Source organism: Aspergillus nomiae (genome assembly GCF_001204775.2).
Source record: "Aspergillus nomiae NRRL 13137 chromosome Unknown contig00071, whole genome shotgun sequence".
NCBI lineage: Eukaryota > Fungi > Ascomycota > Eurotiomycetes > Eurotiales > Aspergillaceae > Aspergillus > Aspergillus nomiae.
Window position 1 is genome coordinate 57,711 of NW_015378126.1, and position 25,549 is coordinate 83,259.

General features: G+C 50.3%; 11 protein-coding genes across 11 annotated transcripts; 5 read left to right on the top strand and 6 right to left on the bottom strand.

The window, feature by feature from the left end:
* Nucleotides 1–160: 160 nt before the first annotated feature.
* On the top strand, nt 161–2,202 carry ANOM_004454 (LCCL domain protein; the record flags this gene model as incomplete). Its single annotated transcript, XM_015549711.1, has 2 exons — nt 161–684; nt 756–2,202. 2 exons carry the CDS (start codon nt 161–163, stop codon nt 2,200–2,202), a joined length of 1,971 nt encoding a protein of 656 aa, XP_015408680.1.
* A 319-nt stretch (nt 2,203–2,521) lies between these two features.
* ANOM_004455 (putative serine/threonine-protein phosphatase) lies at nt 2,522–3,955 on the bottom strand (the record flags this gene model as incomplete). Its single annotated transcript, XM_015549712.1, has 3 exons — nt 2,522–2,764; nt 2,837–3,321; nt 3,400–3,955. 3 exons carry the CDS (start codon nt 3,953–3,955, stop codon nt 2,522–2,524), a joined length of 1,284 nt encoding a protein of 427 aa, XP_015408681.1.
* A 2,076-nt stretch (nt 3,956–6,031) lies between these two features.
* ANOM_004456 (uncharacterized protein) lies at nt 6,032–6,756 on the bottom strand (the record flags this gene model as incomplete). Its single annotated transcript, XM_015549713.1, has 3 exons — nt 6,032–6,379; nt 6,442–6,667; nt 6,727–6,756. The coding sequence occupies 3 exons, from the start codon at nt 6,754–6,756 to the stop codon at nt 6,300–6,302; spliced, it is 336 nt and encodes a 111-aa protein (XP_015408682.1). The 3' UTR covers nt 6,032–6,299.
* Nucleotides 6,757–8,857: 2,101 nt separating this feature from the next.
* Nucleotides 8,858–9,694, top strand: ANOM_004457 (uncharacterized protein; the record flags this gene model as incomplete). The annotated part of the gene is made up of 1 exon (XM_015549714.1): nt 8,858–9,694. The coding sequence occupies one exon, from the start codon at nt 8,858–8,860 to the stop codon at nt 9,692–9,694; it is 837 nt and encodes a 278-aa protein (XP_015408683.1).
* A 934-nt stretch (nt 9,695–10,628) lies between these two features.
* On the top strand, nt 10,629–11,843 carry ANOM_004458 (uncharacterized protein; the record flags this gene model as incomplete). The annotated part of the gene is made up of 1 exon (XM_015549715.1): nt 10,629–11,843. The coding sequence occupies one exon, from the start codon at nt 10,629–10,631 to the stop codon at nt 11,841–11,843; it is 1,215 nt and encodes a 404-aa protein (XP_015408668.1).
* A 557-nt stretch (nt 11,844–12,400) lies between these two features.
* Nucleotides 12,401–14,032, top strand: ANOM_004459 (argininosuccinate lyase ARG4; the record flags this gene model as incomplete). Its single annotated transcript, XM_015549716.1, has 3 exons — nt 12,401–12,455; nt 12,530–13,360; nt 13,424–14,032. The coding sequence occupies 3 exons, from the start codon at nt 12,401–12,403 to the stop codon at nt 13,930–13,932; spliced, it is 1,395 nt and encodes a 464-aa protein (XP_015408669.1). The 3' UTR covers nt 13,933–14,032.
* Nucleotides 14,033–14,065: 33 nt separating this feature from the next.
* Nucleotides 14,066–14,991, bottom strand: ANOM_004460 (putative thiol methyltransferase; the record flags this gene model as incomplete). The annotated part of the gene is made up of 2 exons (XM_015549717.1): nt 14,066–14,422; nt 14,512–14,991. The coding sequence occupies 2 exons, from the start codon at nt 14,989–14,991 to the stop codon at nt 14,066–14,068; spliced, it is 837 nt and encodes a 278-aa protein (XP_015408689.1).
* Nucleotides 14,992–15,998: 1,007 nt separating this feature from the next.
* Nucleotides 15,999–17,305, bottom strand: ANOM_004461 (uncharacterized protein; the record flags this gene model as incomplete). Its single annotated transcript, XM_015549718.1, has 2 exons — nt 15,999–16,669; nt 16,744–17,305. 2 exons carry the CDS (start codon nt 17,303–17,305, stop codon nt 15,999–16,001), a joined length of 1,233 nt encoding a protein of 410 aa, XP_015408688.1.
* Nucleotides 17,306–18,210: 905 nt separating this feature from the next.
* Nucleotides 18,211–20,773, bottom strand: ANOM_004462 (succinate dehydrogenase [ubiquinone] flavoprotein subunit). The gene is made up of 6 exons (XM_015549719.1): nt 20,653–20,773; nt 20,516–20,570; nt 20,380–20,453; nt 20,159–20,322; nt 18,710–20,098; nt 18,211–18,652 (listed from the first exon to the last, which is right to left on the bottom strand). Exons 1-6 carry the CDS (start codon nt 20,692–20,694, stop codon nt 18,433–18,435), a joined length of 1,944 nt encoding a protein of 647 aa, XP_015408670.1. The 5' UTR covers nt 20,695–20,773; the 3' UTR covers nt 18,211–18,432.
* A 557-nt stretch (nt 20,774–21,330) lies between these two features.
* rpt1 (proteasome regulatory particle base subunit RPT1) lies at nt 21,331–23,123 on the bottom strand. Its single transcript, XM_015549720.1, has 4 exons — nt 22,861–23,123; nt 22,677–22,791; nt 22,396–22,625; nt 21,331–22,343 (listed from the first exon to the last, which is right to left on the bottom strand). The coding sequence occupies exons 1-4, from the start codon at nt 22,953–22,955 to the stop codon at nt 21,464–21,466; spliced, it is 1,320 nt and encodes a 439-aa protein (XP_015408690.1). The 5' UTR covers nt 22,956–23,123; the 3' UTR covers nt 21,331–21,463.
* A 207-nt stretch (nt 23,124–23,330) lies between these two features.
* ANOM_004464 (chaperonin-containing T-complex subunit CCT4) lies at nt 23,331–25,294 on the top strand (the record flags this gene model as incomplete). Its single annotated transcript, XM_015549721.1, has 7 exons — nt 23,331–23,378; nt 23,438–23,489; nt 23,542–23,564; nt 23,619–23,648; nt 23,704–23,733; nt 23,781–24,353; nt 24,416–25,294. 7 exons carry the CDS (start codon nt 23,331–23,333, stop codon nt 25,265–25,267), a joined length of 1,608 nt encoding a protein of 535 aa, XP_015408672.1. The 3' UTR covers nt 25,268–25,294.
* Nucleotides 25,295–25,549: the final 255 nt, after the last annotated feature.

Consider the following 25,549-nt stretch of genomic DNA (forward strand, 5'->3'; position numbering starts at 1 on the left):
GTAAAATTCTATACTAACGTCCAACTCGTGAAGGAGTTGAAGCCACGTTGAGTGAGCCGATGACTAAGTTCATTTAAAGGGGCCGAATTGGTATTCCTTTAAGGAGTTTTCTCTTTCCCGCGGTTCACCTTCCACTCATCCATGGCTTATGTTGCCAAAAATGCATTCGGACCAGACACCTAGAGGGGGATGGTCCAGATCCTCTTCCCCTGAGAAGCATTTCCCGGTCTCGGAAGAGCATCCGATGCATATTCTGGCTCACGAGGATCTGTCAGGGAACAGCCCATTTGTGATCGTCACACGGCCAAGTACTGACTCCGTACACGCCGACGACCATTTTCAGGGCACCGACGAACCGCTACTGCCAACCTCAAGCCCACGTTTGCGTCCTGATCAAGAATCGGGTCGATTCTCGTGCTCTCTCTCTAAGATCTACTCTTGGATTAGAGGACCATCACCGCCGCGCAGATATCTGATCAATCCTTGGCTTCGTCGATGGCAAACCGCTCCTGGCCGGCTCGTGGAGTGCTACTTTCCTAGCAAGAGCGCTAAGGTCTGGCTCCTTCTGCTTTGCCTGGGTGTTTGGGGCGCTGTGTTTATAGAAACTTTGCATTATTCCATCTCGGCCCAGGAGATTCCGGGCTATGGAAAACCTGTAAAACTCCCATGTTATGGCGGACTGTGGTATGGTAACGTCGACTGATTTCTTCCTCGTCTGGGCCTTTTTCTGTATACTCATCTACTTATCATGGCAGGTCGAACGCTACTAATTGTGGAATCAATGGCGATGACTGTCGTCCCTTTGATAAAGGAGGGTTTGCATTCCGCTGCCCTGCAGGTTGTGCCTCCACGATCGTGCTTGAACCGTACTATGTAGGCCCAGAAGAAATCAATTACAAGAGCCTCGTTATCGGAGGTGGTACGGAGAGCTCTGAAAGTAACAACTTCGGGATATATCGTGGAGACTCGGCGATTTGCCCAGCAGCCCTACACGCTGGACTCATCAGCGACCAGAAGGGTGGTTGCGGCGTTCTCCGTCGGACGGGCGAGTACTCCGGCTTTGTATCCATCGAGAAGAACGGAATCTCAAGCATAGGTTTCCCGTCTAACTTTCCACTCTCTTTCACCTTTGGTAGCGGCGAGACGTCCGACGAGGGCAACGTTAGTTGTCAAGATATCCGGTGGCCGCTGTTCACCTTCTCCCTGATAGTATCTGCTATACTATCACTATTCACCACGTCGCCTGCAGCTTTCTACGCTTCGATATACCTCATCGTCTACTTCCAAGTAGCTCTTTCGTCTGATCCACCTTACTCCCCAGATTTCTACGAGGTGGTATCCACCGCACTGGGCCGATTTCTCCCCTGTGCCTTTGTGGGATTTGCAATGTACTATTTCTGCGTCCGGCACACGCTTAAAGACTTGGACGCCCACTGGGACAAGACCGTTCTCTGGCTGGGCCCGTGTTGGGTGGGAGCCCTCAACAACGACACATTCGACAAGATCCCCATCTCCCGTCTGACACCCCACGACATCCAACAGCAGCCAGGTGCCATACCCGCGCTGATCATCATCGTCACTCTCCTGATCGCCATCGTGCTAACCCAAGCCCTCACCTTCCGCAATGAGGGCAGACTCCCCCGAATGCTGTCTATATACGGCATCATGGCCTGCGGCATCGTCGCCCTTCTCATCGTACCAAACATGAACCTCCGAATCCACCACTACATCCTCAGTCTACTGTTCCTCCCCGGTACAACCATCCAAACTAGACCCAGTCTCCTGTACCAAGGCCTCCTGGTCGGCCTGTTCATTAACGGCATCGCAAGATGGGGCTTCGACAGCATCCTCCAGACAGCAGCTGCTCTGCTCAACGGCGCGGAGCTGGGAAGTATCCTCCCCGTAATCGGGGCTCCGTTGATCCCTTCGGCTCAGAATATCGTATTCCAGTTTCCGAATGTCGCCGAGGATGCGGATGGGATCAGCGTGTTGGTGAATGATGTTGAGCGGTTTCAGGCTTTCAAGTCGGATAATGGCTCTGTAGAATCCTTCAATTGGACGCGGCTCAAGGCTAATGAACCGGAGTATTTCCGGTTCGGACATGTCAAGATGAATGCGCTTGGTGGGCTCTGGTATGAAGATTTTACGAAGCCCGTTGTTTGGGAGGTCGATGGGGTGTGGAATAATTCTGGGAATCCCTGAAGAGCCTTGGGTTGTCTTTTCGCAGGACTCTTTTCGTATTATTCCGTATATATAAAATGTATATAATACTGTCATGGCCCGCATAGGTGATGTTCACCAAGGTGAACTATCTATAGCGGGCCGGTATATACTTAGTGCAGAGGTGGTACAAGTATTCTTAAGTCCATCAAAACATGACAATGCCCTAAAAGTGACCCAATTTCATCATAAAGCGCCGTAACACCGAGCATGCTTTATATTCAAAATCACACGCTTTCCCCATGCCAGCGGAGAACGGAAACGCAAATTTAGAAGCCAAGAGGAGGCTCACGCTGACCCCTCACTCTTTAGTATGGTCGTTACACCTCACCTGCACGATCTTCTGCTCTCCACCGTCACTCACGACCAGCGCCGTCAATTTTCCACCTTTAAAGCAGCCGGTGTCGATACCCTTGGTGTAGGTCTTGAGAGAAAGCGACGACTGGGAATCGTGGCCGTAGATGACGGTCGTAAGCAGCGACTCGGGATCTTCGAAGGTCTCATGGAGACTATCGGAGAGAAGCGACTGGTGCTTGTTGAATAACTGGTATATTCATTAGCCCTGGACCGTAAAGACGGTTGCATACATGCAAAAAACAGAGAGGGGGGAACTCACCTTCGTCCACTTCGTGCCCTTCCCCGAAGAACTCGGCACATGCGTATCCAAATCAACAGTCCTCATATTCATGACACTATACGGATCTTGTTTGTCGAGATCCACCCCCGGAACCAATCCCGCATGGGCCACAACAACCTGTCCCATGCCCCTGATCTGGCCCACGTTCAGAACGACCGGACAAGTATCGAGCCAATCGGCCTGCTCTTCGTTCAGCTGTCGTGCCACTTGGCGCTCCTTTGTGTACTTTCCCCTGTGCATGTTCGCGTTGTCCAGGAATTCGTCGCTCATGGTGTTGGCGGCGATCATGTTGTGGCGGAGGCTGAGGACCTTGTCTTCGTTATTGCCGCGGACACAGGAAGCGGAGTAGTTGCGGGCTAGGTCGACGACGCCCAAGCTATCAGGACCCTTGGTGATCAGATCGCCGGTAAAGATTAGATGGTCGGTGTCCGAATTGAAGGATGTCTCTTCTAGTAGTCTTTCCACTGTAGGATCCGAGACAAAACAACGTTAGTATGCAGTGAGCGATATTGCGGCGTACGGGTGTAGGTAAATATACGCACACTCATCCTTGCAACCATGCACATCACCGATGAAAATCAACCTCCTCCCGCCATGCGGATCGGACTCCGATGCCACCTCCCCAGGCAACAGCGACGGCTCCAGCGTCCTCAACTGAACCACATTATCAAACCTGGGTAAGGCATTCGCCCCAAACCACCCGCCCACTTCCTCCTTCGTCTGCGGATCCAGTGCGCGAAGAATCGCCGCATGCTCCTCCAGCCGCGGCGAGACGATGAACTTCCACACGGTCCAGCAGGAGATTAGAACCGTCGTATAGACCACGACATACCGGCGGAAGCGGGGTGCCGTTACGATGGAGCCGAGCAGCTGGACCCAGCGCGGGCAGTTGGAGGTGTCGTCGTTTGTTAGGGGAAGGGAGGCATATTTGGGGTTGGTTTGCCACTCGTTTCGGACATAGTCGATTAACGGGCGGGTGTATTTGGTGAGACGGTAGGACGGGGCATTGTTGTTGTTATCGTTGAAAGAATGTAGACCGTCGTCTGAAGAGTCGTCGTCGGTGTAATCGTGGTTGTCGAGATTGGAATACCTTGCCATGGTTCTGGTTTAGGCTCCCGGGGTAGCGGGTTCAAGGGGATGCGGTCGGAGATCCAGGGTGGGCGCTTTTTTTTTTGGATAGTGTAGATCGCCCTTAGTCAGGACAGAGTTCACTGTACAGTGATAGCGACCATGTCCTGTATATCAGGGGATCGAATCCGTGTGCCTTCTGGGGTGGCTTGGATGTGATAAGGCGGCAATGTTCGTATCGGACTTAAACCAGTTAGCATAAACATGATGGATAAGAGCCTTGAACTCGAGGCCAACAGAACCATTGTCAATAAACTTTGTACTAGTCCCGTCCTGGTTGGTGTTCTCTAAATATAGATTATATAATCCAACTCCCCCAATCTATGGAGTATAGTTAATTGACGAGCGATATGGAGAACTTATAATAACCTTATATTTGATTGTTTGTGCTGGTTGAATTCAAACTTATGGTTTTGCTATGTTCACCCTGTTCCTTATTTCAGGGGCTAGGTGGCGTCACAATCCTTGTAAGACTTCTTCCCTAGACACTGGATCTTTCACCGAGTGCATCTCTATGTTCCGGTGCCATTTTGTCCATAGAAATGTAATAATTTCCAAGGAAGGGCCCTGTTGTTGATAATTGAAGTTGTGGCATGTCTCGCAGCGGGTACCGGATATACTAGTAGATGTCTCATGTCTCATTGTTAGCCATGCTTATTGCCTTTTACTGAAAGCAGACAAAGCTTGGTTTATTCACAGCCAAAGACCCACTTAGGTTTCTTTATCATGGACAAGAATACTCAACAAAGAACCATTACAGCATCATGAGATAATTACCATCTCTTGTCTATATAAGGCACTTGTCCCCTCAGAGTTGCTAGCTCATTATGAGTCAGGCTCATCTCTCTTTTGCTGTTTTCGAGATATACTCCGCAGTGCGTCTAATCAATACAGACTACTCTAGCTAAATCGCTAGTTCCACAGGTAAGCACTCATGCACGAGGTGTATAAAACATGTTTTTGTTAAGACAGATATTATCATCAACTCCCTTTTTTGATTCAATGCCAAGCCATGTGCTCTATAGAACTGACAACCGAATAGATACACAACACCATCCACCGATCTGGTCACAATGGAGCAAGCCTCAAACAATCCAGTCTCCATTTCAACACCCGCGTCTGTAGCCACGTTCCCGAGATTGGACGACGACTTCCCCACTATCTATGACGCATGGCGCCCCTATATATCCCCTTGCAAGGAGACAGATGAGCTATTCAGCAAGCACTCGGCTGTTATCAAGGCAATCATGGGCCGCTTGGATACAGCCGGATTTATATCCGTAGGCAGCTATCGAGTCAGCGATAATGAATCACGTCAAAATAGCCGACCTACAGTGATGATAGCGGTGGAGAGAGAACGTCAACGAAACTGGAGCCTGGTGTTAGAGCAAGTTAAACGTATATTGGTGGAGTTTGAGCTCCCCACAGTTCATGTCTTGATCTACAAGGAGCCGACAGAGGGAAGTTGTTCGACGTGATCGGTTCTGTTTTGTTCGCCTGTTTTTCTGGGGGGTTTTTAGCTCTTAGTATACCAAATTGCACTCTCCATATTGTAATGTACTAGTACTACTAGTATTGTAGCTTCACACTGTGGGGTTCCATGACGGCCCATTATGGGCTGTATCTTTGTATGCATACTCTTGATATACCTGTTGGACGGGAAGGCAAGGATTTTCATACGAACAAGCATTACAAACAGACAAGATCCTCAATAACATCCGAATCTAACAATATCTACTGTACAAAGCGTGGCATGTTATGGCTTCAATCTACTCTTGGCCTTACTTTCTTTTATCTCAGAAGACGGGAAGCTAAACAGTGATCTGAATGATGTATGAATTATTGGTGCCACCAATCTGGCCCCTTTGCAAAGTCGTTAAATTGATGATGATAAGTGATGCCCTGTTTCACCCTTGCATATGCTTGCCCAATGAACGCCTTGCTAATCTAAATTGCTGAAAAGAAAAAGAAAAAAGAAAAGAAGCATTATGTATCAAACAAGGAGTGATGAGTGTGAGCTCAGAGGGAAAAGAACAAAGAGGGATAGGTAGAGGTAGAGGGGTAGAGGCGGGGGAGGAAGAGACAGAGAGAGAGGGACAGAGAGTCGGTGAGTTAGAGTTCAAGATCTTCGGCGATCTTCAGCATGCTTTCAATATCACAAATGAAACATTAGACAGGAGGGTATTCGCTTGCTGCGGTTCAACAGAAAATAGAAAATACAAATGCAAGTAATGGAATGGAAATCGAATCGATCGACGATGTAGTGAAGAAAAGTGACAAATGAGAGGTCAAAGATCTTTCGGTCAAGACAAGTTTAAGCTCTCGAGCGTCGGCGCAACTCATCTCGGCTGAGAAGTCGCCGGATGCGGGTGACAAATCTGGAGGCTGTGGAGTCTGCAGTTCATCAGGATTAGCAAAAGTGACAGGTAACATTTGGAGAACAAGAGAAGACTCACCGCTGCTGTACCTGCATGTCGTGTGCTTCGAAGAAGTCTCCGAAGGTGGCCGTGACGAAGAAACTTCAGTCCAATAGCTGACATCTGAATAGCCAGGGAAGTTCTTGGACCATGGGTTGTCCTCAGATTGTAGTTGAAGGGCCACGACGTGTGGATAGAGATCTCCCAAAGGATAGAGAAGTTCCTCCAAAGAAAGGTCTTCCTTCATATCCAGGCTTTGACTCCTCTGTAGTGTCATTAGTTATGGTTTGCGTGAATCATGGTCATGGGGAAGGTTGTACTCACGTAAGGCTCGTAGTTGGTCTTGTAACACATCGTGATTGAAGGTTCGGGGAGGAAGAGAGGTCGTAAGTTTGGGTAGAACGATCAATGGTCTGTTGAGGGATGGTGGTGATCTTTTTATCTTTGATATAGATCTTGATCTTGGATCTTCAGAGTTGATTTAGCTTTTGAGACGAGTGTGATGGGTAACAAAGAGAGAAGCCTTGAAGTCTTTATAACGAGCAATGCAATCGTGGAGGCAGTCAGCCACACACTGACAAGGGTGGGGATTGATGGAGTGCATGAATCCACCGATGATCGATAGACATGGCTAGACTACTAATTTCAATTCGACAAATTTCTTTTTTTCCCTGATTAGCGCCATCTCCGATCCTGAATTCGCGTGCTCAAGCCTCATGATGGGTCAAATCGCCTAAAATGATTTGAATTTAGAAAATTAGATCAAGAAAATTAAAAGTCATGATCTCATCATGAAAGGTGCATTAGCCAGTTCACGAGATAGCTAATGAAAATGAGGGGAGTGGATCCACCTACAAGGGGCGGGAACCAATCATGGCCGGGAGTGATACAACTCATTCGCAATCAATTACTCACTTGGTTGTTAGGTTCCTTAGTAGGTAGCGGCCTTAGCCGACCCTCGTATCTACAAAGCATGTTAGGCGTGCTGAACCCAGGGAACCGGGGTGCTTGTGATCAGCCACTCACAAATCTCGGGTGCATTCGGTCGACCCACCCGTCAGGTACACAGACTTCTGTCCCTGAATTGGGTCTAAACTATATCGGGAGCCCCCTCTTGAACAGCTAAGCTCATTCTCGTTAGTCACTTGACATGGTCATCAATAGTAGTGGTATACTAATCGGGTTAGACTTGCCCCGACACGAATGGAGGGCCGCCTGGATCGACAGGCCGACATACTCCATTTCGCTTCTCACTGAATCTCGCCCTTGCGTCCAGTGAGGTCATGTTCACCCTCACCACGTTGTACAAGACGCTGTTCCTCAAGCAAAATATGAAAATCAGGGAGTGCCCACGCGCTATCACCTCCTGTGTTACCCCAAATGTAGGGTGCGACCCGGACACCATGTGTGGAGATGCAGGTATGTGTTGGTGACACGACAGCAAGCGACTCCTGACCGCTGCAGCACAACAGAGGATGTCCACAAGGGAGCTGTCACATCTGCTCCAGGCCGTGTGGCATCCACTATTGACATTGACATTGACACTCAAGGAGCTCCGGTTCGCTTGATCCCACATTGGGTAGGAGCGTTGGTCCCGTACCTCGCATGGATGGAGTCCCATTGTCAACCGTCAATGTCATTCGTAACGACGCCCTAGTAACCATTGTCCTGGACCTGACTAGCTGAGGCTGCTGAGCTATTGTTGATGAGCCGACAAGGATCAACCCTCACTAGTTAGAAAACTCTTCCAAATCTTTTTCCTTAGTGCATCGGGGTTTCCAGGTCGCCGGGTTCAGAGGGCTCAATAATCAATTAGTCTAGCGATAACTAATCGCCAACCGCAATGCTCGCATTGATCCGCTTACTACATGGAGTAAGACTATCGAGACTAAAGCACTAGGGATTGGTATGTTGGTGAGGTCTTAGCGTCTTAGGGCCAGGTAGGGGGCTCCGCCTCGGTGAAGACTAGGAGAGCTAGGAGAGCACAGCCACGTCCAGACCGACTCAGCCACGTAATAGGGCTGGTGTGGCTTGACTTATGTGGCTAGAGTCATATGTGGCTTGACCCATTTTTTCCAATAGCACGATGGGGATAGCCTCAGATCCTCAATATGAGCTCCACTCTGCCAGGGCTAAAGCTTATGGCGACCATGTTCATACCACAGATGAACCCATTTTGGGTCGTTCTTTACTCTATCTTCTCCATATCTGCCGAATTTGTCTTTCGGGGTGCCCGTGCTTCTCCCTTTGGCCGACATGGACGATCCATCGTGAAAGAAACATAAATTCTACCGTTTCCTCTCTCCCTTGCTGTCTTGTCCAGATACCCCAGACTACAGTTTGAATATAACTATTAACACTCAATTGACTTTGTCTTTCATTGCGCTTCGGCCTCTCCTGTCTTATACTTCAAACTTCTGCCCATTGCCGTACATGCTTCAAGCCAGCCATAACAATGGACGTTCAGGGTTCTGGAAGAGAATGCTGGGAAAGTTCTCCATGTATGGAAATACACGAGTCCTCTCCCCTGGCATCTATCGCTTATCATTCCCCTAGTAAGAAACACCCCAATGGCTTGCGCGACTCTCATGATGGACTTTCTCTAAGATCTGGTTCCCTGGCAGAATCGATCGATCTGGATTCCGAATGCAATAGACTTGGGCAAGCACCTGCCGTCTGTGTCTCCGAAAGTCCTTATGGATACGATGTGAGCCCAAATCAGAGGATGCTCACCCCCACGGAAGAACCCCCTGTGGATGCGGAATTCTCTCAAGTGGATCTCAATGAATGGTACCCCCGGTACTGGGCTTGCATGCAACATTTTCTCAGCCAAGGACAACACTCGCCTCAGGTGCAATCATTGGCCGCTTTTATCAACATTCGGCTTCCATATCAGCGATCCGCCGCGCCAGTCAACGGGCTTCCAACACCCCAAAACATAGACCCCGGAGTGGAAGGAACCAATAATGCTCCTTCATTGAGGTCATTTATCCGACGTCTCATCGTGACTGGATATGATACTCCATCAATCTTGCAGGCATTTTTTGGCAATGACTGGCAGGCGGGAGTCGGGTGTGTTTGCAAACAGGAGCGGATCAATTACTTGTTTACTGCCAAGAGTGGAGGGTGGACATCGACCAAAGCGGCATATGACATGCTTCCCGACGAACAAACACCATTTCTCCGGCCCCTTCGTGAAGCTACTGAGGAGGAACTACGAATCGCCGAATCACGGTGGAGTGAGTGGCTAGCAATGGAAGATTGGATGGTAGGATCGCGAAGTCCATGGTGAACCGGTCTGATGAAGCGACGAGCTATGAACCTGATGATATTTGTCATTCCTTCATTTAATTTCTTTGGTCATATCATCACCTTTGTCCATTTTCCATTTTTCTTTCTTTTTTTTTCGTTTTTCTTTTTTGGTGTTGATTACCAGCCTAAAATCGGGCTTATTTTTAGCGTGCGAATTTAATTTATATTGATTGCATTTTAGCGCCGCTTCGGATCCTGAAACCTCGGGATCCTCTGTACTTCGTAGATGAGACTGACCAGGGTGGGTTTGGATAAAATTTTCAGAAAAAAAAAATATTTTTAATAAAGAAAGAAAATGATCTATCATATGCACCAACCTGTATGGATGGTTTTCTAGATTGTTCTCAGCATGAATCCGCGGAAGGTTGGGGCACATGGCCAAAAACACATGCATTAGCGCATTGGAAATCTTCCCAACAATGCCCTTATATCGGTAAAGCCTTAGATGAATCAATCTCTTATAGTTGACATTTGACGTGTCAACGGGGTATCCATCATTTCTCGGTTAGCGTCCAATTAATAGAAAGGAATAAAACGCGAGACTAAGCCGGGATTAAAGAAAAGAGACGAACGCGAAGATCAAATACACAGCAGTGTCAGTGGTGCGCACCGCCACAAGTCGGTCTCACCGACAGGACGGGAGCTCCGGAACCACGCCTTCCCGCTTTCGGCATGGGGTGCTGTCAAGTTGATGATCTTAGCTGCCATGACAAATACTCCCTCCCTCACTATACCACTTGAAGTAAGATCACTAACATGAATAGTTTGACTCATTCCTTCGCGCAATCGCTTACGATGCGGTTTATAATGATCAACGGGCACTCCGGTCAGGAGCTTGGACGGTTTGAAGCATGGAGCCTCTCGCTTCGCCCGGAAATACAGTTCCCTGAAGCTAATAATATCTCCGCTGTCATATGCCTCTGATGGATCCCTCAAGGCTTTCATCGGCGTCTCCTATCGTCGATTATGATCCGCACGCGCTAATTCCTTTGCTGAAGGCCCAGTTACCTTATTCGATTCCGTTGCTACGGCGCCTCCAGCATGGTCTAGCGTATCCTTCATCTACTGCTAAGATTCTGACGACGTTCTCAGGGGCAGATGCGCCAACCTCTCCGTGGCTGGCTGCATATGTGGATCTCTTCGCTGGTCGCGAAACACAGATCGTGATCTACTCGAGCCTCGAAGCCCAGGCGACGTCTCCTGTCGGTGAATGCCAATTTGTCTCTATTCTGCGAGATTCCAGCCAGTCTCTGGAGCTGGCTCGTGCACAACTATTAGCTCTACTATCCCATGTCAAGACATACCTGCTACCAGAGTATTTGTCATCTATCCAATCTACCCGATCTTCCCCTATTCCCAACAATCTGGGCCAGGATCCCGCTTCCAAACACTCGGGTTTGATCCCTGCGCCGCCCCCTCAGGCTTTCCTAATTGGCAATCTACATACGGGACTATTTTCCTTACTAAGTGCCTCGGGGGATTATACTCATTCGGAGCCTGTCCCAGGCCTTCGGGTTCACCGCTTCGATAATCCTCCATATGTCAAGTACCTATTTAGGGGCCAAAATTCTGTCATAGATAGCTCTGACAGCTTTGACAGCCCTGACAGCGCCCCAGCCCCACTTCCAGATGGCTTTCGCTTCCCCGACAGGGAAGGCCGAATCGGGGTACAACCACATCAGTACGACCTGATACGGTTTCGCACCAATGTTCCACGTTCACGTGGAACCTTAACCAAGCTCCCGGGAGTGGCTATTTACTCCGATCGTAAGACTCAGCTCCAGCCACATTTGTCTGACAGCTCAGATGCAGCTGAAAGCTCACCGAACCGGGCTCCACTCGGAGAAATGCCCATCGCGTGGGCCTTTCTGGGTACTGATGGCAGCTTGGCAACCCTGCATGTTGAACCAGAGTACCGGGGCCAGGGACTTGCCTCACATGTCTCCAAGGAAGCTATGCGACAAGGGATGGCCGAGGGTGGCATCTGGCGAAACTACGGAGAGGCTGGTGAGGCTTGGGTCCACGCCAATGTGTTGGAAAGCAATATCGCTAGTCGTCGAGTGATGGAAAAGCTGGGTGGTGATATTGGATGGACATGTACGTGGACTGTAGTTGAATACGATATGTAGATTGGGCATCGGTAGGGCAGTGTGTAGCCTGTACTAGTGGCGAGAACAACATATTTCTTGTATAGATAATGTCTTTTGTGTTAGATTCCATGTTATGAAGCTAGATGCACTGACAGGTGGTGGTTCGATGGGGGGCCGCAGCATGTAGCGAAAATATATATACACAGTAGCGAGATCATATCTATCAGTATGTAGAGATATTGACACTTCTTTTCCTTGAAAGGTATATGTGTGAGTCGGAGTGGACCAATATAGTAGCATCATAACTTCACTGTTTTTTATACCATCTGCGACAGGTATTATATGCTCTTTTCAAGAATGTTTGCTCATGAGACTCTTGTTGGCCCTCAAACAAGGATGACTCGACGCCTACCTTCCTCTTTGGGTATAGCCCATACACTTTACCAGATACGGGCTAGGTCCCCGATGTCGCAACCCCGCTGTGAATCATTGGATGAATCATCGTCTAAAGGAACTCCCGAGATAAAGTCCCGTTTCCATCAATTGCTTCTTTCCTTCTTTCAATTTTCCCCAACCTTCTGTCACCAAGATACAAAATGAGCGGTCCTAAAGCTGTCGCTGAGAATATGCTCTGGGGAGGTCGATTCACCCGTGAGTACACCCCGTCTCCTATTAACCTGTCCACTGTACTTTTAGTTTGAGATACTAATGCCGAGTGTCATCAGAGGGCCTCGACCCCCTCATGGTTCAATACAACCAGTCCCTTCCCTATGACCGCATCTTTTGGAAACAAGACATTGCCGGCTCCATTGCTTTTGCCCGAGCCAACGTGAAGACCGGTATCCTCACGGAGCAAGAGTTCTCCGAGATCGAGCGTGGCTTCAAGCAGATCGCCGAGGAATGGAGCACCAATACCTTCGCCGTCAAGGAGAACGATGAAGATATCCACACTGCAAATGAGCGTCGACTATCAGAAATCATTGGCAAGGAGATTGGAGGCAAGCTGCACACCGGTCGCTCCCGCAACGAACAAGTTGCGACTGACATGCGGTTGTGGTTGCGGGATGAGCTGCGCAGGCTAGACAGCATCCTGTGCGACCTCATCAAGGTCTCAATTTCTCGTGCAGAGGCTGAGCTCGACTACCTCATGCCAGGTTATACCCATTTGCAAAAGGCCCAGCCAGTCCGATGGAGCCACTGGATTTTGTCGCACGCCACGGCTTTTGCCAGCGAGCTGCAGCGCCTGCGTGAAGTCACCAAGCGTGTCAACCGCAGCCCCCTTGGTACCGGTGCCCTTGCAGGCAACCCTTTCAACATCGACCGTGAGGCAATGGCCAAGGAGCTGGGCTTCGAAGGTCTGCTGTACAACTCGATGAACACTGTCGCCGACCGTGACTTCGCCATGGAGACAATGCAGTGGGGTAGCTCATTCATGCTCAAGATCTCTCGCTGGGCCGAGGATCTGATCATCTACAGCAGCTTGGAATTCGGCTTTGTCCGCTTGTCCGATGCTTACTCCACCGGTTCATCGTTGATGCCTCAGAAGAAGAATGCAGGTGAGTCTAATACCCTTTGTTCCTCATGTCTCATCAAATAGAATGATCACTAACAAAAACCAGACAGCCTGGAGCTTCTGCGCGGAAAGGCCGGCCGAGCCTTTGGTCAAATGGCCGGTCTGATGATGACGATCAAGGGTCTTCCCACTACCTACAACAAGGATTTGCAGGAGAGCATTGAACCCCTTCTTGATCACATCAAGACTGTCAGCGACAGCATCCAGATCGCCACTGGAGTGCTCTCGACTCTTACCGTTATTCCCGAGAAGATGACGGCTGCCTTGGCCCCGGAAATGCTCGCTACCGAAATTGCCGACTACCTGGTTCGCAAAGGCGTCCCATTCCGTGAGGGCCACCACATCTCTGGCCGCGTTGTTGCCCTGGCGGAGAAGACCAGCGTGCCCATGGATACACTTTCCCTCGAGCAACTGAAGACAGTTGATGCTCGCTTCGATGACGATGTGAACGCCTGTCTGGATTATGAGCGTGCAGTGGAGCTGAAGGATGCTGTCGGCGGCACCAGTCGGCGGGCTGTCTTGGAGCAGACCTCGGTTCTGAGGAGCCTACTGTGAGTGCGCAGTCATACACAATTTCGGGTCATATAAAAAAAGTAGCGAGATGATATCTGGTATATACATATTTTAATACATATACAACATTTTCAATCTTTTCTTGGAGTTTTGGCAGCAGCACCGCGGCTTAGCCTCAGCAATCTTTGCAAACCGTTTCCCTAGCCTTGTCGCGCCGACACCAAATGGCAACGCGATCCTGAATATTACCACTGGCATCCTTTCCGTTCTCGTGTGTGCGGTCCGGCTGCCAATGTGCTACCCGTATAAGCCCGTTGTCATTCGGGGTGTCCTTGGAGCTGACTCCAGCCTCTCCTGGCTGCGTCAGGTGCTTCCAGTAATCTTCCGATGATGCAGTCCACGGTGGTCCCATTTCCGAGGGATCCCTGTGCCTTGGATATTCGAGGCAGACTAGATGGCCGTCGCGGACAAGAAGCTGAGTTTGTCTCAGAGCCCATCTGGGGCGGAGCGATGGATTCAGGGCACAGAAAAACTGCCAAACGCAGAGTGAGCACACTTGATCCCTAATCACGCTTCTAATAAAGACACTGTACAAACTAATAGCCGGAAGGGCCTACTTACCGAGTGATCATACACCAGATCAAAGGCATATCGCTGTAGACCCAGGGCATCCAACCAAGCATCACCGAAGAAGTCGCCCTGCACAAATGTGACGCTGCCTCTTCCGAATTCTGGATTTCTGATAGGATATCTGCCGCCTGTTTCGGATGCCTCCTTCTTGCAGGTCTCGACAGCAGAATGACTATACTCCAGGCCATAGGCGTCATAGCCAAAGCTGGCCAGAAGGAGGACATCCACGCCTCGACCACATCCAGGAACCAGTGCCTTTCGCCTATACTGGTTTCCCTCAGCATCCTCGAGTAGAGGATCACCGATAATCAAGCGGCGCTGGATAAGTGTATCTTCTAATGCTGGGTTGGGAAACCCTTTATCCCAGTCAAGGCAGTCGCCCTTATCCCACAGTTTGGCCCATCCTTTCACATAGTCATCACCTTGGTACTGTGCAAGAAACCTCACAACAGGTTCGAAACCGTCCAGCATCCTTCCTGATATTCCTGGAGGCGTTTATCTTTTTTCGAAACTGGAGCAATGATCAATTGATGAGCGATTTCCTGCTCCTGTGGTCAGGAAGCCTTATCTATATGCTTCCTGCCTTTGCAGACCGCAGCACCCCGAAATCCTTCTACCAATCGGAATTTGATTGTAGCCCTGCAGATTCGCCTCGTTTCACCAACCAGAAGAAAAAAGGTATCTCCAATTTTTCAGAAAGTACCTTCGTGTCGTCTTTCCCGACCCCGCACACAGATTTACAGCGGTCAACAAAACCCTTGTTTCAATGACACATCTTCAACGAAGGCATTGGCCGGAAGCTCCTGTAACGGAGATGCTTGGTTGGAGTGGCTTAGCTGTATTCAGCCTCTTGCGAGCATTACCATTCGTCAGGCAGCCATGTGGGGAGATGTATATCCTTGCTACGTGCTTTGTAACTGACCTAGACAAAGCAACCCGGACTTTCATATCCGTGAATTCTTGGGGACTGTTTCATCCATTAACCTTCGTGCTGTGTTCATTCCAGCCCCACAAGGAATGAGCGCCAATGTTAGTGCATCATGCGAGGGACTTTTAGTTCCAGAGTAGATCCGGGTTTAGCCGCAGGCGACGGACTGACGAGGCAGCGAGAAGGACGAATAGCCTGCAAAAGGCAATCAGTTCCTAGGGCGAGGCCGGCTATAGAGCGAAATTGAGAGTACTGATGAGTGGCGAGCTGAATATCGAGAGGGGAAAGAATGAGATATTCTCCAAGGCCATGTAGTAAGCGAAAGAAATATTGATGGAACAACAGAGTTCATGCTGAGATGAACCCCGCAAAGTTAAACACCCTAAAGTACAAGAAAACATACTCCGCGATACACAATGGGAACTAGACGGAGACAGTGAAAAGTTAGTAGAGAAGGTAAAACATCCCATAATGAATCCAATTCCGACCTCGATCCACTTCCCTTCCGGTCGTCAAGATCGCCCGATCATCATTTTCAGTACTATTAATATCATTCGGGCCCTTTCATATGTTTTCCTCCTTTCGGCTTGTCAGTCTTCCCTTCTCCAGGACTATCCGCCCACTCCGGCCGATGTGCCGATAACATCGACTTCCTTGCAGTGTCATAATCCATAAAACTCATCGCATGGGAACTGGACAAGCCATGAGAGGAGAGAACATCCGACCCAGAAGCAGAAGTATCAAAGTTCGCAGACAGGACTACGCCATCGGCGGTGATAACCGGAGGCGAGTTTGCGCGTGTCATAGTCTCGTCTACCTGTTCCCGGGATGATGTCGGGAGTGTAGCAGGATGCTGACGCCGGTGGTGTGGAACATTGATCAACTCCCTGCAAGGTTGAGCCGCCAATTCGGCGCGTGTCGGTCCCTGCGATGAGCTCGACTGATTTGAGGGCTGGCGTTGATGATGTGGGATGTTTATGAGTTCTCGGCTGGGCTGGGCTGCTAGTTCGGCGCGGGGGCTGTGGACTCCCGTGCCGCTCAGCTCGGGAATTGATGCATTCGGGTGAGTGAATAAGGTGTAGGGGGTCTGGGGAGGGTAGAGGTGGAATGCGTCTAGTTCGGCTGCGGTGGGGGTTGGTGAGATGGGCGTGGTTTCGTTGGTGGAGTAGTCTGTTGGGGTGAGGAGGGAGCTTGTTTCTGCTTTCTCTTTTTTCGTCGGTGCTGGTGGGTGTTGGTTAGTTTGCCGTGTATGGATGCCAGGCGTAGAGTGATAGCAAGAGGTTTTGTTTGCGTACCGTGTAGGACTTGTTCTGTAGTTGTTGAGTCACTCTGTGGTGGTTTTTTATCGGTTTCAAATGTCATCTCCTTAAAGATATCAGTGAGAGGACCGCGAAGAAAGGTGAAACGCCTTACATGCTTCTTGCGCCTGCAATAGGCGAAAAACAAGGCAATAGCAAGGAGTATGAGAAATGCGATGCCACCGATCACTCCTCCTACGATAGCCCCAACGGGCGTTCCATGGCCGGTTTCTGCATCAGCATTGGCATTGTCGGCAGCGCTCGTACCGGTACCGGTTTCTGATGTGCTGGTTGTGGAAGCGGTTGTGGTTCCGGGAGTGCTGGTGGTCTCAAGACGACTAGTCGTAGTTGTGCTGGTCTCAAAGGTGGACTGTTTCGAAGAGACGGACTTTGTAGGTGTCACGGTATGAACCTCTGTAGACGTCATGGTATCGGCGGCTATCAAAGCAATGTCGTCCGGACAGACTCCCTTAGAACATGGGTCGACAGAGCAACATCCCTGGAAAGGGCCTTTAAAACAGGAATAGTACTGCCTGTTATCGGAGCACTGGTGGCTCATAGTGAGGATGGAATAAAGACCATATATAAGCAAGCGATATATGTCTGTAAGGTTTCCAAACCCAAATAACACATAAGAGAACGGACGTAATAAGAACTTCTTAAGGCGAGTCGTCTGACTCGCCTTTCAGGGAGCACCGAGTGTCTATTATTCAAAACCCGGACACGAAAAGAGATGAGCCCCCTATGATCACTGTCACTCAATGTGCACCCATAATATCCACACTATCTAGACTAACAAGGCTAGACGTTGTGCGTAGTGGGCAGGATTCTGCGCCTTTGTTTGCTATGCGACTTGGCACCCCCATGTGGTCCAATGTGATTACTATCCATGCATGGCCTCGGCATAGATGTGTAGGACAGGCAAGAAACCTGACCGTCCACAACGCTCAATTCCCAGACACAGATGCTGTTCCCGTTTGGGGGTGTTGAGAAATGGCTGATATGGTGGCTCTTGGTAGAACCATAGTTCCTGAATCAGATAAAACAGGATCGACCCGTCTGTTCATTTGGCCTGTAAAGACTTTGTTTCACCCGGCAGTACGAACTGTTGAGGACGGGAGTGGAACGTCTTTTGCTTTTTTGTGCATTCCGGAAGATACCTGGTCAGCGTTCAGTTCTAAGCCAGATATGGGTGTGGCTGTTTCCTCAGTTCTTTGTTCAAGGCCTGATAAAGAAACCGGCGTGAGATCCCCATGACAATCAATTGATCAATCGAATGCTCTCCTGAGCGTGTTGTTGAATCAAACCCACAATATGGGGAGTTCGAAAGTCAAGAAAGAGAGCCCCCTTAACCTAAAAACCTTGATGAATACGTGGGAAGTCACGGTATTGAGCCAACCCTAATCGACCCAGAGGCATTTAAAGAAAGACTGGAGTTAGACTACTATCTCGGTTCAAAACAGCTTTGCAACACAAAAGAAAACTCCAATTGTATGATCGGTAATAAAGGGCTATAAAATAACAATACAACGTGAGTACACCGAACTCATCGCCTGGGAAATTGGATATACACATATAAACACACGGGAAATAAACACTGCCAGATTTTCGTGACGCTATTTTTCCTCCACTCACACAACCCCTCTAAATACACCTCTTCATCGGATCACACTTGGCGTGACACGCTTAGTAGACACGCTTGAAGGGTGGCACCGGCTTGCACTCCTTCTCGTCCAGGGTGTTGTGCTCGACGGCCCGGTAGCCCAGGTCGATCTTGCCGTGAGGGTTCTTCTGCCATGTGAGAGTGTGCTTCATCCAGTTCTCGTCATCACGTTCGGGGTAGTCCTCACGGGCGTGAGCACCACGAGACTCCTTACGGTTAGCGGCGGCAACAGCGGTTTGGGTACTATATCATCTGTGGTCAGCTATATTGGTCGCCAAAGCTTTTCAGGGTGATACATACGCGCAGGTCAAAAGGTTGCGGAGCTCAAGAGTTTCCACGAGGTCAGAGTTCCAGATCATGCTGCGGTCCTTGGTACCGACCTGGTCGTACAGCTGGTCGATCTCAGTGACCTTGGCGACACCCTCATCCAGACTCTCCTGAGTACGGAAGACGCTGACGTCAGTCTGCATGGCCTTCTGCATAGCGTTACGGATATCGAAAGTGGACTTGGGGCCGTCGGCAGTACGAGCGAAGTCGAGATCCTTGATGGACTGAGCACCAGCGTCGGAGCTCAGCTCACGGTGTGGCTTGCCGGGGGTGGCAATGTCACGGACACGGTGAGAAACGGCACGGCCGAAAACGACCAGATCCAGAAGAGAGTTGGCACCAAGACGGTTGGCACCGTGGACAGACACACAAGCAGCTTCACCGCAAGCGTACAGACCAGGAACAACCTTGTCGGCACCGTTCTCATCCTGGGTCAGGACTTCACCGGTGTACTTGGTGGGGATACCACCCATGTTGTAGTGGACGGTGGGCAAGACGGGGATAGGCTGCTTGGTCACGTCGACACCAGCGAAAATGGAAGCAGTCTCGGAGATACCGGGCAGACGCTCGTGCAAGAGCTCAGCGGGCAAGTGGCTCAGCTGAAGGTAGATGTGATCCTTCTCAGGACCAACACCACGGCCCTCGCGGATTTCCAAGGTCATAGAACGAGAAACGACATCACGAGACGCCAGATCCTTGGCGGTAGGAGCGTAACGCTCCATGAAACGCTCACCCTCGGAGTTGAGCAGGTAACCACCCTCACCACGAGAACCCTCAGTGATCAGACATCCAGCGCCGTAGATACCTGTGGGGTGGAACTGAACGAATTCAAGATCCTGGTTGGGAAGACCAGCACGGGCAACCATGGCCATACCGTCACCAGTGCAAGTGTGGGCGGAAGTGCAGCTGAAGTAGGCACGTCCGTAACCACCAGTGGCCAGGACGGTGTGGTGGGCCTTGAAACGGTGCAGAGTACCATCCTCCTGGTTGTAAGCAATGATACCGCGGCACTCGCCATCCTCCATCAGCAGGTCAAGGGCGAAGTATTCGATGAAGTAGTTGGTGTTGTGACGCAGAGACTGTCCGTAAAGAGTGTGAAGAAGAGCATGACCAGTACGATCAGCGGCAGCACAGCAACGGTAGGCCTGGCCGCCCTTTCCAAACTCCTTGGACTGACCACCGAAGGCACGCTGGTAGATACGGCCGTCCTCGGTACGAGAGAAGGGGCATCCGTAGCCCTCGAGCTCACGAACACTAGCGGGGGCTTCTCTGGTCATGTAGTGAATGGCATCCTGGTCTCCGAGCCAGTCAGAACCCTTCACAGTGTCGTACATGTGCCATCTCCAGTCGTCCTCGTGCATGCTGTAGTGTATAAATTTAGCGCAACTGCAGCATTGACACGCTCACCAAGGGATGACCTACTTTCCAAGAGCAGCGTTGATACCGCCCTGGGCAGCAACAGTGTGACTTCTTGTAGGGAAGAGCTTGGAGACACATGCAGTGTTGAAACCGGCTTCCGCCAGACCGAAGGCGGCACGAAGACCAGCACCTCCAGCACCGACGACGACAGCATCGTACTCGTGGTCCTGTCAAAACAGTCAGGGCCCTAGATCAATTGATCTTGTCGTATTGTATAGACTTACAATGATTGGGTACTTCTCAGCGATAGCGCCAGTGGCTTCCCTAGCGCGCAATGGGTTGCTGCCAAAAATCCGGGCTTGCGGAGGGACGAGTTAGTAAACGAAGGCAGAGACAGTTTTCGCGACCTCCAATGCGTACCTGCGGGCCGGGTCGAGGAGAAAAGACGTCTCTGATCCCTCAAGGCACGGGAAATCTGCGCAATCCGCTATGTCAGTATATGTAAACAGAGGGACGATTGCGCTTAAGGGTCCTGAAGAGACCGTCGGCTAACTGACCTTGGATGCGGGAGCTAGGCTCCGCAAGCTCAGGGAGCTCATGATGACGGATCAAAAGAAAAGAAACACTTCTCTAATGAGCCGAAGAAAGGGTGTAATTAAGAAGGGGGGAGGGGGGAGAAGGAAGCAACACAAAGATAGGGAGAGGAGAGTCTTGAAGTCAACGGTGGTGGTGGTGCTCGCAAAGCTGCACTTTTGGATCGTCGGTTCTGCTGGGCCGAATTCCTGGCTGACATAAGCCTTTTCTCACTTGCCGACGGGGAGGACCGGGGCCGAGACTGCCAATAAGAATACACGCAGTGGTAATCACCTCGGGCAGCCGGCATTTTCTCATTGGTCGAGGATCTCAAGGCACGTGGCCGGTCTTCTTTTAACCCGGCAGCAGCGAAGAATCCCGGAGACGGACGGTACAATGGAGAGTAGCTGGCCCTAACTTGGATGGGGAAGCTTTCAATTTCTATTGCCTTTCTCAACCTTTTAGGTTGGCGGGACACCTACGGCATGTTTCTTCTGATGTACTAGATCGAGTTACTATCTAAATGACACAATTGACTTATCCCTTGCTGAGATAATCTATTACCCGGTACAGTCATGTGATATTCCGCTGACGGCAAGAACGCCAGCAGGGATATACGACCACCCGCTACTCTTCGCTTTCGCTGGTTAGTGAAGCTCGGATCACATCTATATGCGAGTCCCTATTATGAGAACTTTCGTAGAATGAACCACTAGCTTTAAAAAAAAAATTGATCATACACAACCATTCAACCATGCAATGTAACCCAAGGTGTAGAGGGAAGGAAGGCGTTATCTAATTATACTGCATGTACGTAGCCGTCGAGTTGAACTTCAGGTTGCCCTTGATCACCTTATCCACAGCCGCCAAGAAGTCCTTCTCCGTGGCAACCTTTCGTCGCGCCCGGATCGCGAACATACCGGCTTCTGTTGCAACACTCCGGAGCTCAGCTCCTGTAGCATTCGGGCACAGTCGAGAGATCAACTCCCACCGAATATCCCTCTCAACCGACATGCTCTTGGCGTGAATTCGAAGAATGTTAGCACGACCCTCTACATCCGGAAGCGAGAACTCGATCTTGCGATCAATTCGTCCAGGACGCATCAGGGCAGGATCTAGCGTCGACGGCCGGTTGGTTGCGAACATGACCTTGATATTACCACGAGCATCGAAACCATCGAGTTGAGTGATCAGTTCCAACATAGTACGCTGGACTTCGTTGTCGCCGCCAGCTCCATCGTCGAAACGTGCACCACCCACGGCATCGATTTCATCGAAGAAAATAATGCACGCCTTCTTTGTCCTTGCCATCTCGAAAAGCTCTCGAACCATCCGGGCACCTTCACCGACATACTTCTGAACCAGCTCGCTACCAATGACACGAATGAAAGTCGCATCGGTTCGGTTGGCCACAGCTCGAGCGCAAAGAGTCTTACCAGTACCGGGAGGTCCGTACAAAAGTGCACCCTTGGGTGGATCGATACCAAGGTTGACAAAACGCTCTGGGGAAAGGAGGGGCATCTCGACGACTTCTCGCAACTTCTCGATCTGTTCTTTGCAACCACCAACATCTCCGTATGTCACATCGGGTTTATCTTCAACGGTCATCATTGTTACGCTAGGGTCGATCTTGGGAGGCAGAGGCAACATAATCTGGTACTTATTCCGGTCGACACTAGATACAGAGTTAGATCCAGAACGGGGAATAGAAATGTCGAAAAGCTTACCCAACCCGCATGCCCTCCTCAATATCCGTAGGGCTCACTCGCTCCCCTAGGTTGACAACGAACTTGGCGATTTGCTTAACATTGATGACATATTTGCTCTTGTCCGAGTCCTTCTCATCTTGAATAATCTTCGTACAGCGGGCTACCTGCAACGGTTGCTCTTCTGCCATGCGTTGCCTATCTGCAGCAACATCCCAAAGGTGTGGAGGTGCAAGACCAGTGTCGGATTCCTATACATGTCAGGTACGCATGTTCACGCCGATACAGTTCGGTCGAAATACCTTGACACCAATCTTCTCGTTTACGCTTGCTTGCTTGTCTTTAATCTGCTTCTCGAGTTGCTTTAAGGCGTTCGCGTAGGGAGCGGCGCCATATGTCTTCAGCACTTGGATATCACTAGAGATGTTTAGCCATCTGTCCCCGGAAACCAAACCACCATCTGAATGGAGCCATCGGATCACTTACGATTCTGTGAGAGGGGTGATCTTCTTCTCCGGCTCGTCATCATCGGCGAAGTTCTTCTTGTACTTCTCCCAGTTCTCTCCCGTGGCGCTAGGCATGGTGAGAGGTAGTGGTTATGGAGGCGATAAGACAGTGGAGGGTGTATCGACTTTTAAGGGAACGGGGCGTAAGAGATCAAGAGCCGGTGGTATACGTGAAGTTAGCGTGAAGGGATAATAGAAAAATAATACGATAGATGGGAGATGAGAGCTTGATCGGAAGGAGGAGAGAGAGTGAAGTAATCAGGTGTGAGCTCCAAGGTTGCTGCGGCGGTCGGTTCGAGCTGTTGGCGCTAGTGGTGCCAAGCCCAACACCAGCACAAGAAATTCCCAGAGCCGCCTCCACGGTCTGGATCTCCTTCGTCACATTACCCCCCATCGCTCCTCTTATATTCCATTTTCGGTACGGTGTTTGGATAAGAGACAATTTTCAAAATGGCTACGGCAGTCTCTCAGGGGGCCGCTGGCAACAACACCTTCAAGGTGCGTCCGTGTCGCAGAGAGAAATACTTGGCGTGGGACGGGTTCTAATAGTCGGGCAGGACAAGGAGAAGCCTATGGCAGTGCGGACGGCCAACATTCTGGCCGCTAGAGGTATTGATCATGGTGTTAAAATCTGGAGAGTATGATGCTGACATGAAAACAGCTGTCGCCGATGCCATCAGAACGGTATGGATGTTGGAATAGTATGCATTCCAAATGAGGGGCTAACATATCAATCAGTCTTTGGGACCCAGAGGAATGGATAAGATGGTACGACTTCCGTTATGTCTTTCTCTCTAAGGATGTGTGGCTAATACGATTCTAGATCCAAACACCCAAGGGCAACACGATTATCGTACGAATCCTACTGCCGAGCCTGCAAATATATGCTAACCCCCGCAGACCAACGATGGAAACACTATGTTGAAGGATATGAGCGTTATGCATCCCGCAGCCCGGATGCTTGTTGACCTGAGTGCCGCTCAGGATGTTGAGGCTGGAGATGGAACAACGTCGGTTGTTGTAATCGCAGGAAGCTTGCTGGGTGCCGCAGACCGTCTCTTGTCCAAGGGCATTCACCCCACCGTCATCTCAGAGTCGTTCCAAAGAGCCGCAGCCGCAGCCGTCGAGATCCTTCACAACATGTCCCGCCCGATTAGCCTGGTCGACCGTTCCACCCTCCTCCAGGCGGCCTCTACGTCTCTTTCATCGAAGATCGTCTCGCAGCACTCCGGCCTCCTTGGCCCTATGGCCGTCGACTCGGTGCTGAAGGTCGTAGATCCTAAGACTGCTGAGAATGTTGACCTTAGGAATATCCGGATCGTCAAGAAGGTTGGCGGCACGATTGAAGACAGTGAGATGGTTGATGGCTTGGTGTTGAACCAGTCCGTTATCAAGAGCAGTGGCGGTCCCACAAGAATCGAGAAGGCCCGGATAGGTCTGATCCAATTCCAGCTTAGCCCGCCTAAGCCTGATGTGGGTTGATTCTCTTCAAAATGTTGTATGTTGTATGCATTGCTGACAGAGATGAAATGCAGATGGAAAACCAGATTGTCGTGAACGACTACCGCCAGATGGACAAGATCCTCAAGGAGGAGCGTCAGTACCTTCTCAACATGGTTAAGAAGATCCAGAAGACGAAGTGTAACGTCCTCCTCATTCAGAAATCCATTCTCCGTGATGCCGTGAACGACCTCTCCCTCCACTTCCTCTCTCGTCTCAAGATCCTTGCCATCAAGGATATCGAGCGTGATGAAGTTGAGTTCCTGTGCAAGAGTCTTGGCTGCAAGCCCGTCGCCAACGTTGACTCTTTCACTGAGGACAAGCTGGGCACTGCAGACCTCGTGGAAGAGGTTCAGTCCTCTGGAGCCCGTTATGTGAAGATCACCGGCATCAAGTCAGCCCCTACCACCAACCAAACCGTGTCGATCGTCGCTCGCGGTGCCAACAACCTCATCCTGGATGAGGCGGAGCGTTCCCTGCACGACGCCCTCTGTGTCATCCGCTGTCTGGTCAAGAAGCGCGCCCTTATTGCCGGTGGTGGAGCACCTGAAATCGAAGTCGCCCAGGCCCTCGCAAAGCGTGCTCGTGAACTCACTGGCACAGAGGCTATCTGCTGGAAGGCCTTTGCGGATGCGATGGAAATCATCCCCACTACGCTGGCCGAGAACGCCGGTCTCAACTCGATCAAGGTGGTTACCGACTTGCGCCACCGTCACGCCCAAGGTCAGCACAACGCGGGTGTCAGCATCCGCAGTGGCGGTGTGAAGGACGATATCACCGAGGAGAATATCCTGCAACCTCTCCTGGTGAGCACCAGCGCGATTGAGCTTGCCGCCGAGACCGTTAAGATGATCATGAGAATTGACGACATTGCCTTGTCGAGGTGATTTACGGCGGGAATAAATTGAAAAGTGGAAATGTATAGAAAAGGGTAGTGGTTGTATCATGCCGAGTAATTCTTCTAAAATCAGATGACTATTAAAGCTACCTACATACCTACTTAGCTGCTTACCGGGAATTATAATATGCTTCATATGTATCGTATATGCTTACGCTCCTATACCAAAGGAACGTCAAGACACCCTGCCATATTTCACTTTGCCGTTTTAAAAAGTCAGTCCCCTATGGCTAACATTACCAGATAATCTGAAAGCTCAGGAATGAGTTTT